The following is a 12,020-nucleotide window of genomic DNA, read 5'->3' on the forward strand; positions in this document are numbered from 1 at the left end:
TTAGTTCAATTTATTGCCCACTTAATGGAGCACATTTGTGTTTTGCCCATACGACAATGAAAGTACGACAGTGACAGTAATTGTCTACCGCAGAGCCCAACAATGGAAGGGTTTGGATATCCCATCCTCGACGCTTACCTTATTGCTAACTGGCACATCTATGTTACCTCTGGAGATAGTGACCCCCTTCGTTTGAATCTTAAAAGACTAGCCACTCAGCCGTGTAGCTAACAGCCGATTAATACACCGAGGATCACGGTACACTACCCACATAATGGGCCGCCGCGCACGACCAACACGTGGATCTTTTGGCTCACCATGAGAAACAGGAAACAAACGGGCCTCTCACGGAGAGCTCCCTCACTTGCCGTCGAAGGAGAGACGAAAGAAAACAAAAAGCACCCTAGCCAAAAGGTGGAGAGTCTGGAAAGCAAGGCAGATCATTCGAGCACCTCGGGATCATGAAGGCCGTCACACCTAAAGGAGATGTGCTACAGATGGGGAGTTAAGTAGAGATAGAATGATTTATAATCGACAATAAATCTTCAAGAAAGCACAAGCGAGAAAAAAGGAAAATAAATACAATTGAAAGAATATTTAATGTTATATTTCCCATGTCTTTCCTTTTTTAGTCTTAATAAATTATATTTCAATATTTAATATGATAACAATTATAATATAGAGAAATTGACACACTGACTGTTGTGTAGAATACAATAGTTATTTATCCTCTAGAGATGACCAAAGTTATTTTTCTCGGGAAAACCTATTATATACTTTTATAGCTATTATTTATATATTTATTTGAGGGTATTTCGGTAATACCATCTTTTACATGAATTTGCAAATATAAATACCAAATTATTTATGTAAAGTTTACTATTAACACAGATAAATTAAATTAATCGTAGCAACTAGACAAGATGTGATTACTATTATTAAACAAACTGGTTATAGTGATTAAAAATATACGAAATGGTCTTACTTTAAAACGTCCGGAATACAAATGCATGGATTTTAGAAGCATTTTCTAAAAATTCTGAGTCGTGGACACGCTTAATGTGTCCTCGTTTCTAGAGCAATCACGGATTTTCTCAAAAATTAATTTTAAAATACAAAAACAAGTATTAAAACTACGTTACAGTTTTTTTTTTTTTTTTTTAAAGAAACAGATCTAAATATCAATATGAGTGAGGAGAAAAAAATGTCTCGATCCGATTCGAACGTTTCGCAATAGAATCCGCAGCAATCCGAAGCCTTAAGAATTTTTTTTTTCAGCACATCAACAAAGGAACCACCTGCGTTCCAAAAAGGAAACATCTGTGAAATACGACTGGATAGAAAAACATAATCGAAGTTTATATTTATTCTGCGAGACAGAGGAAATGGAATATACTCTACAACCAAAACGAAATTGTTTTCAGAACAATTCACCTTCTTACACCAGAAGAATATATATGATATGGATTTCAGGGAATTTCTTTTTCCCGAGATAAAAGCGAAAAAAGTGTTTTCTTCGAAACATAAACATTGTTATTTCACGCCCAATTCGAAATTTTATTTTTTTTCGATATATTTTGATAAAACAAAACATACTTTCCGCCCCGTTCATAGTGCGCATAAGCATTCTGGATCTCATTGATCAATTTTGAGGAATGCTATAGCTGGATGTCGGACGTGCGAAGTAAGTCTTCGAAAGACTTGCGATAGCATTTTGCTCGGTGTTTTAGCTAAGCATGCTTGATGTCTATAAAATCGGAACATTGATTTCTTGTTTGGAGATATGTTGAGGGTTAGAATATGCCATTTTGTAGAGTTTCCGTTGCTCTTATGGATAGATCTATTAGATCGCTTCGACGATTGATCTCGTTTCTTTTTAAGTTGGATTTTTTATAGCCATAATTCTAGAGATAAACTATGATTCCAACTTTGTTTGCCTGATTTGCTATCTTTCTACAAGTGAAAGAGAGACGAACTGAAGTTCGTAAAACATTTTAGATTTGGTGCCTATATATCTATGGATTCTTGTATATGCAACTGACACGTTTCTAATTTAACGGTAGAAAGACGTATCACGCACGTCGAGATGGCTTTTATCATAGAATCGCCGATGATGTAGACGTCAACAGGCAGTTGCCATAGATTCAAAAATGACGTTTCTGATCCACCGTTTGAGATTGTTTGCAGGAATAAAGTTTACACGAGCACAGTCTTAAATCAAAAATTATTTCGTTTAAAAGATATAAATCTTTTTCAGATTTCTATAAGGTATCAGAAACTTTGCGTGGCCTCGTCACGAACTACAGTGGATTACTTTGGTACCTGTGAATTATTATCGGTCCCATATTAAGCAACAGAAAGGGCTTAATATGGAAAATGTTGCCATTATAAATTTTGTTTCTTTTCCTCGTTTCAGTTCTTAAAGTTCATTTATAGAAGAGGCAACTATTTTTAATATCGCACCTTCGACATTCATTGAAAATACTGGCATCTAGACATTAAAGAGCGTAACTGATAGGACAGATACAAATAAATGTAAACGCGAAGTGATTCAAGAAATGCACCTGTGTAAAGGCAGTTTGAAATGAAATCCCTTCAGGTGTCAATTGCACAACGCATTGAATATTTAAATGTATTACGTACATTCACTTGTTCACCAGTCTAACATGTGAGATAAACGCATTTTTTTTTCGTACGTTTCGAAATAAATAAATAATGGATTTATTCATTTTTTTTGAAAATAAGATCACTAATTTCGGATAAGAAAAATCCAGATCAGGATCTAAAATTATATAAAAGAATCTAAAATTGTACTGTAAGTACTTTAGGAAATACTCATTTGGAATCGTGCGGCAATCCAGTTGAACAACGATAGATGTGGTAATATAAAATGGGATTCAGAAGCAGTAAGTAACTATTGGAGTAATTAAAAACTAAATTTTCAAATATCTTGTAATGATAGACGATGCATGCTTTACTAGCTGTAATAGGAGTTATTATATTTCTGACAATCTGTAATGTACAGTTTATTAGATGTAACCTTTTCTTTTATTTAATTCGCTAACAAGGCTCTCCTTTTTTTTTATTTCCGATCAAATATCAAAATGGATCAAATCCGATGGATCAAAATAGGTCCATCATTTTTTAGAAGTGGGATATTAAAATATTCTGAGAATATAGTAGATTTATTTAAGGAGATATATTCATTAGCTTATCAGGTAAAATCTGATGTATTCATTCATTTGATTCATTAATAATTAATACACAATTCAAGATTCTCTGTTATGTTTTGTGATGATAATTCAAAACATCTGAGCATTTTGTTTCATTGGAAAGCGGAACCCTTTTTCATGAATCAGATGTCACTTGATGACATATAATTAACTGAAATAATATTAAATTAAATGAATCACATAATGCAGCTAGATATTTATTGATATTCTTTGAGATTGCTGATGTTCATTAGAGATGGCGAATCTTATCAGAATCTGAATTTTTACTAGATGACTTAGAAACTCCCGAATTTGTGGTGAGTGCACTTCCAACGGCATTGGGGAGATGCTTATACTTATCGTGGCGAAAAAAAGGTTGGTAAGAGATTCGAAATACTTTTGGTTTCGTTCTTGGTACTCTTTAAAAGCAAATTCGCTCATTTCGATTTGTGTGTTTCTGGCATTCAGAGAAAGCATTTCATTTCATCAGCACACTTTTTTTTATCTCTCATAGATATGCAGATAAAGTAGGTATCACTGATGGACTTCAGGGTTCATTCAGGGGATTCTTCCTTCATCCGTTTATTTAAATTTAATGTCGCATACAGTGGTCTTTGTCAACTAGAAGTGCTTGTAAATCATTTGCGGATTTATCTTCGCATTGAAAAATCTTAGCCATGTATGCATTCATTAAAGATAGAAGATAGAAGTATGATGATATTTTTTAAGATAAATTTGCTGATAAAATCTGACAAAACAGCGGGCATAACTTTTTACACCCATTTTTCCACATATACTAACAAAATGAACAAACAGTAATGCGCAGCTAATTCTTAACTGAAAAAATGTAATAGCGTTGTTCAATTGCATATTCAAAAGTGAAACTAGGCAGTGATTTGCTCTTATTTTTTCACTCCTTTACATAAAAATAAAATTCATCTTCAAATTAGAAACCATCTAAAAGATTTTTTTTTTAATTAAAAATATACAGAGCAAACGTGAGAATCATTTTTTTTTCAAAAATGTTGAGGAAAGAAAATATATAAGAAAATTGATGCACTAATAAAAATACTTTAATTTTCAACACTTTAATGACACTTTAGAATTTTAGTTACAGTTGATATGCATTTCATTTTTAGCAAATATTTAGGAATTTTCTTTCTTATAACATTTATTGACGATGAACTTTTTTCTAATATTGTTTACAGCGACTCAAGAATTCTTGATTTTATTTCTATAATCATTTCTTTGATATATTACTTTTAACGATAAAAATGTGTCTAAAATGCTTTTTATTTGAATAAAAGTTACTTCTACTTTGCTTTACTTTCTTCTTGAATTGCTTTTTCTTTTTTCTTAATTATATCCATAGTAAATTGTAATAAAATAAGATTCAGAATTCTATTATACTATCCATATCATTGAATATTGCTTTGAAAAATAAAATGTGATTTGAAAACTTTTTATCTGAATTGTTTTCTATTTTTATCTTATTTATATTTCATAATAAATTGTAATAAAATATTATAGTATAGTAATATGTATCCATTTTTTGTTTTCAAATTCATTACTAGATGACTTCATATTTCAGGAATGAAACCTGAATTGAAATGAGTTGAATTAAAATTAACGGAGTTAATGAAATTCTGATTATATTTAAATAATGTATTGTTATCTAAAGCTAGACAAGTCTACAAAACTGCAAAATTCTGGTGCATTAGGAAAAGATTAAAAAAATTGATTAATAAATTACATCTGTACAAATATGAAATATGCCAAGAAAAATAAACAGCCAGAGAAAAGAGAAAATGAATATTTTAAAATAGCGCATGAATTGAATTTTAGTTATATACAGTCCGGCGGCGATTGGTGAATTTCTTTTTGTTTTGAACCTCTGATGAATCGAATTCTTCTGTCTCTCTTGCAGCCCCCTTATCAACATCGATGTCTCCCGTCGTGCAGAAGATCCATGTGGGTCGACCCTGGGTGATCAATTGCTCTGTGTCCGGCCATCCTATTCATGGGGTTCACTGGCGGAAGGACGTCGACGTTCTGTCCCTGGATGGACGAGTGAGTCAGATATCTCGGGACGTAATTCGGATCGATCCCGTGCAGAGGGAGGACCGAGGCATGTACCAGTGTATCGCCTACAATGACCAGGACACGGCCCAATCCGCTGTGGAACTCACCCTTGGAGGTAATAATTGCTGAAGAATGTAGATTTAAAGATATAGTGCGCATGCCCTAAACAATAAGTCTTTAAAATTATTTGGCTAGTTTTCTTTATATAATTTATTCTTCCACTTTGGAAAAAGTGTATTGTTTAATCACTAGTTTAAGATTAGACGATGTCTCAAATTGTTTTCGCTAACACATTGAATGTTGCGCGAATTTCACGTGGCTTGCCCGTCTGGCCAACACAAATTTATCATTATGCATTGAATATTTTAGCGAAACATTCATTACAACTTAATTGTTGGATGGCTGTAATAAGTTATGAAATCATTTGAGATATACTTATTTTACTTAAGTCACCGATGACACCCATGGCGCCAAAATGCCATATTTTATGCATAAATAAAATTATTTTTGTATGTTCTGTATTGCATTAATTTCTTCATACCATTTTAATAATGATGATAATATTAAAATATTAAAAATCACAGAAGATTTATTAGAATTGTGTGTTTCCAGTATCTTGGCTTCGCAAGTAGCTGGTGATCACCATGGCTTTATTAAGCATTGGTTCTAACGCATAACATTCTAATTTATACAATTTCTATTTTCGTTTTTACAGCCGGAAGACTTTTTCTAGTTTGCACGTATGGCAAAACAATTTATATTTTTAGAGACATACTATAACCAGAGCGAAGTATAATAATGGAAATTACGAGCAAAATACAGATGACACACTAATAAAAAAAAACAATAATAATAATAAACCGACAAAACATAATAAACAGAAAAAGTTCTAAGTAGTCCATTGTGAGAGTAAGTTCCATTCGTGACCGTCTCTCTACAAAAGTATTTATCACACATTTTTTACATAAAAAAGAAACACGTTTTCTGTATTTTTGATGTTAATTGATAAAATCAACGGTTTTTCATCCATTTCAGTCATTTCTAGAGCCTCTTTTTCCCGATATTTGTCAAAAATCAAGCAATCATTCTGTTGTAAAACAATGGAACAAGGGAAATTATGAGTTGAGTAATTAAAATCTCCCGCAGATGAGAAACTAAAAATAATGCTTCACTGCTAGGAAACATATATCAGCTTAAGAGTGAAAAGAAAATATCTTCTGTGAGCAACAAATAAATTAAACTTTTCGTCACAAACTATCATCGAAAAGACGAGCTAGGCGCAGTCAGGTGTTAGTTTAAGAAATTCGAGGGACCAGATGTGGGAATCTGCGTATGCCATAATAATCAAGTAATATATACACTCATGTCCAAAATTAAGGTCACAAACATAAAATCTGAGAAAAGTGAAAAACTATTCACTGTGTTGATACGAAATTTGGCACAGAGGTACACTACAATGGAAGAAAGAACATAGACACATAACAGCATGGAAAAGATTTTAATTGGGAATTAAGAAACAGGGTATATCAAAAAGTGCTACATTATGAATCAGAGATAAAGCATTTATCTCGGGAAAAGCCTGTCTAATATGGAGTGTGACCACTGTGCACTGCTATAAAGGCTTCACAATGAGTTTTAATACTGTTTATGAGGGTGTCAATAAATGCTTGGGGCAACAAAGCCCATTCTTCCAAAAGCGGGGCTTTTAACTCTTGGAGGGTATTAGGAGGGGGGTTACGCTGTGCAATGGCTCTTCCGAGACCATCCCAAACATGGTCAATAAGATTATGATCCGGAAACCTCGAGGGCCAGTCCATACGTCGAATATCCTCTTCCTCAGGAAAATCATCAACGATCTGGGTTCAGTGTGGACGCTCATTATCGTCCATAAATATGAAGTCTCGGCCAAAAGCACCCCGGAAAAACCTCACATAGGCTTCAAGGATCTCATCTCTACAGAGATGTGCATTGACAGTACCCGCATCGAAGACGTGCAGTGGTGTACGACTGCCCAACATTATGCCACCCAAGATAAAGATTCCTCTGCTATCAAATCTGTCGATTTCTTTTACGTAGGAGGGATGATAGCGAGCTCCTAGCTCTTTCCAGATGAAGATTCGACGAGTGTCACTCTGTGTTGTAAATCTCGACTCATCACTGAAAAGAGCACGCCCCATTCTTGCTGTGTCCAAGACTGCTGTGTTAGGCACCACAAGTAATGGTCTTTCTGTTGGATGCAGTCAAAGGGGCGCACTCAACTAGTCGCCGGGCATAAAGGGCCCTCTCTGCTAGACGTCTGTATACTGTTTGTCTGGAAATTCTTATTCCAGACGCAGCAGCAAGGTCAAGAACAAGTTGAGGAGCCGTTGTCAGCTTATATCGTCGTACGCTTAATGCCAAATAGTGATTCTGTGCAGGTATCTTTGTTCTGTGACGGCCTTGGCCGGCCTTCCTGGTTACAGTACCATTGTTTGGAATTGATTCCACAACCTGGATACCACTTTCGATGCCACTTATAATCATCGAGCCACCTCCAGTTGAGACTGCCCCGCTTCAAGCCTGTTAACGGCTCTCCATCTCAAAGAATCCTGTAAACGATTATGAGAACTCATTCTCACTGGAAACATGTTAAATATTTTGTTTTAGTTCAATATTCACAAAATTGCAGACAAAAGTCCCAGATGCCCAAACGGTCTAATTTCATTTGTTCCTCAAAAACTAATGCTAAACAACATTTTTTCCCACAAGAAAGGTTAATATCGTGTTGCCGGTCCTTCATAATGTATAAAATATAATTTGTTTAAATTTTACTGCTAGCCATTTAGAATTACTTTGAAAAACATTTTTGTGACCTTAATTTTGGATATATATATATATATATATATATATATATATATATATATATATATATATATATATATATATATATAGGATTATCATAGAAATGGTTTTAAAAAAGTCAATGCAATAGTCTATGCGGATTTTGAGCTATATGAGAAAATCACGATCTGGTATTCGCACTAAGACAGTTTAAAATTTTTCAGATCGATTCGGGATCTTATGAATAAATTTGTCAGAGATTCATTTTAAATCTCAGTTATGAACCAGATTAGAAACCGAGAGCAGCGATTCTCAACCTGTGGGGCGCGCCCCCCTAGGGGAGTGCGAGCACTCTAGAGGGGGAGGGCGCAAGAATATCCAAGAGAAAATATTATTTTAAAAATTGATTAACTGACTGAAAGGAAAGCACACATACACATAGAAAACAAAATAAATTTCGACATATTTAATAGCTTATTAAAGTAAAAGAACTTACTTAATCAAAGCATACTAAATTAAAAACAAATTTAATAATTATTAGTGACTTCCTTAGGCCTTTCTTACAGAGCAAATTTTTTTGAAGGAAAAAATCATCTTTACTCCTGCCCAAAATTCAAATAGTGATTTATTACAAAATTGCCTTTTAGTTTCGCCACTTGTCGTGAAGTCTATGAATTTTTCTTCCTCATCAATTGAGAGTCCTTCGGGAGTCTTATGAAATGGATCCCTAATCCACTCGTAACTTGCTATCAGTTTGTCGTCAGCATGAAAATACTTTTTAAAATTCTTTGCCAGCGTGGCTAAATGATTTTCAATGGTTACAAAAACAACTTTTACATGTTCTTCTTCAGCCTTGAAAGTTTTAGTGCAATCATCCACATTTACAAACATTGTTAGGTTTTCTGCTTTAAATTTCTGTTCCACAATTCCAATTTTCTACAAAAAGCATTAACTTTATCACTCGTATCCAACATATGTGTATTTGCTCCTTGGAGTTGAAGATTCAAGTTATTTAATTTCTCGAATATGTCGACCAAGTACCTCAATTTCATCACAAATAAACTATCGCGGAAATTCTCGGCCTCCTGTCTGTTTTCTTCTTCTAGGAAAATGCCGACTTCTTCTCTTAATTCATAAACACGTTTCAAAAATTTCCCTTCCTTCAAATGACCATCTTGCCTCGCAATAAAATAGTAACTCTGAATGTACTGAACCCATGTCTTTACAAAGTGCGGAAAAGATTCTCGATTTCAGGCATTTCATTTTTATATAATTTACTACTGTTACAACCTTAGTTAACACGATATTCAAACCAGGACTCATTTCTTTCGAAGCCAAAGTTTCTCCGTGGATCATGCAGTGTTGCACTGAGGCGATTTTTGTTTTACAAGTGCTTGTATACCTTGGAATCTTCCGGACATTCAACGAGCACCATCGGCGCATATTTCGATGCAATTTTTCCATTCTATATTTGCCTCGTTCATAAAATCATTTAAAATAACAAATAATGTGAGCGCTGATGTTTTGAGTTCTATTGGTTTGCAGAAAAGTAGTTCTACTACTGACCAAAATAGAATTAGAAATAAATATTAAGTTTACAGTCAAAAATCAAAAAGAACGATAAAATTAATTCGGCCTGAAGACTTTCTCAAGGGTCACCCTCACTGACATATCACAAATTCGAGCAGAGGCAATTAAATGAGCATCTTTATTACTATCTGTTGCTTCGTCAAGCTGTATTGAAAACAATTTGTCATGAAACTTCGAGAAAAGTTGACTATGTACATCTTCAGCTATATCGCCAATTCGGAGGGCAACAGTATCATTTGAAAGAAGTATGGACTGCAATGTTTTTGAAAAATTATCTCCAAACATAGTTTCTATAATTTCAATTGCTGCTGACAAAATAAGCTCTTCACCAATGGTGTGAGGATTTCTACAATTATATGAACTTTGTAAGATGCAATTAAAGCTTTTTTTATTTACAGACAAAGTTTCTTTAAAAAATGATTTTTGCTTTTTATATGATTTTAATTTTAATTCGAAGAATTCTGTGGGTTTGTTGACGTACTCGCTATGAAGCGTTTCCGAATGTCGTTTAAGTTTATTAGGTTTCATGCTGTCTGCAGCCAACATTTTTGAGCAAATGATACACAGGGGCATTTCTTCTTCATTTACTTCAGTACTAATAAACCCAAAATTTAAGTATTCTTGAGAATATTTCCTTGATTTTATTTTCGGAACCACTCTCGTCTGTGTACTTATTGATGCTTGACTATCATGTAATGCTTGCTTACTTCCGCTTAAAAATTTATTCATGAGCCTGCATAAATCTGCTGCCGTGAATATTTAATATGGTGAATTGCAGTTAACACGAAAACATATATAACATACAAATTCACGATAGATTGGATAGCGATAAAAGGATCGATTCGAATGAGACTGGCTGGAATTGAAACTTGCATTATCGAATATTTTCCTTCTTCCTATGAGAAAACATTTGCCTCGCGCATGCTCGAGACGGCATCGGTTTTGTGTATTCCCTTCAACAAACATTGCTATTTTTTTCCCTTTTGTTTTCTCATGCTTCTGTTTTATTTCTTTTATTATTCGAAAAAAATTTATTTCCAATTTCTAAATTTAGCTCACCCCGTCTAGGTTAACCTTCATTGATGAATTTTTCTACTTTCATATTCTTTTAACGTTATCTCCCTGTTTGACTTTCATTTCAAATATAATATTTAAATGTTCTCCACTTTCATTCACTTCATCTGTTCACCGCACTCTTATCGAAAATGCAAGATGTGGTTTCTCGCCAACGTTGGCTCTCTTTTATTCTTGTTTTGGCAGTTAGTTAAAAATAGTTTAAAAACAGAAACCAAAATACTCAATATACATTATTGTTGTAAGCGGGGGGCGCGATGAAAATTATGATTAAAAACTTTGCCACGAATACTGAAAGGTTGAGAAACGCTGACCTAGAGTGAAAAGAAACTTCGTGACTGGCTGAACAAACTGCCTAAAATTATACTTTGTCATTTTGGATAAAGGTTTTTCAAGCTGACAGCTGAAAAAAACACAGAATGTTTAATAAAAGAAGTTGCTACTGCTAGTTTTATCAAGTTAAAGGATTATAACTTTGCCATAAGAAAAAAATAATATTCCATTTTAGAAACATTAATTTATATGCAAGACATCACATATCTATTACTGCTTATATTAGAATCGCACATTGATTCTCTATTCAAAACTTAAAAGCATAAAATGACGCCAATGAGAAAAAATAATTGGATGAGAGATATCGTTTATCACAAATTACATACTTTTCTTCGAGAGAGTTATTTTTAAACTTAAATGCCAGTTCATTCTAGGTAACGACAGCCCTCTCTTAACTGTGAAGAAGCGAAAGATATCGTCTGAAATTCCTTAAACCTCGCCGACATTCGGATGGATGTGAAAATTCCTGAGTCGATTCAAAATGTCCCTCAATTTTAATCATCTTTTCATTGCAATGGGAAATTCCTCCATTTTTCCTCCCAATATAAGTATTTCCTTATCTCGGGACCGACGAAACGCTGATGAGACATTTCTGACTAATTGCCGCCGACTTGACTTTCGATAATCGCACTTTTGATCCGCGGCTTCGATAAGAATTGATGACTGCTCCGCCGAGATCATTTATTTTTGCTGCCTCTTCCCTATTTTATTGGATTCCTGTTCTGACTAGATCAAAGAATTTGGACATGTATACAAGTATTATTCCCTAAATCTTCGCTCTAAGTTGAAGCATTTTGAAGGAATAATTGAAAATGTAAAAAAATGAAATAATAATAATTCTAAAAGTGAAATGATTTGGAATACCAAATATAAAATCCCAAATTGGTAGCCGCTACTACTATGATATCC

The 12,020-nt window shown here is 33.9% G+C and overlaps 1 protein-coding gene across 3 annotated transcripts in view; it reads left to right on the forward strand.

Annotated features, from left to right (window-relative positions):
- LOC129988111 (cell adhesion molecule DSCAML1-like) overlaps positions 1 to 12,020 on the forward strand; it is a 578,154-nt gene that overhangs the window by 360,575 nt on the left and 205,559 nt on the right. For all 3 annotated transcript variants that reach the window (XM_056096237.1, XM_056096239.1, XM_056096238.1), the window contains exon 6: positions 5,140 to 5,409. In XM_056096237.1, coding sequence (XP_055952212.1) covers positions 5,140 to 5,409 — 270 coding nt within the window. The remainder of the gene's footprint in view (positions 1 to 5,139; positions 5,410 to 12,020) is intronic.

Source organism: Argiope bruennichi, chromosome 10 (assembly GCF_947563725.1).
Source record: "Argiope bruennichi chromosome 10, qqArgBrue1.1, whole genome shotgun sequence".
Taxonomy (NCBI): Eukaryota; Metazoa; Arthropoda; class Arachnida; order Araneae; family Araneidae; genus Argiope; species Argiope bruennichi.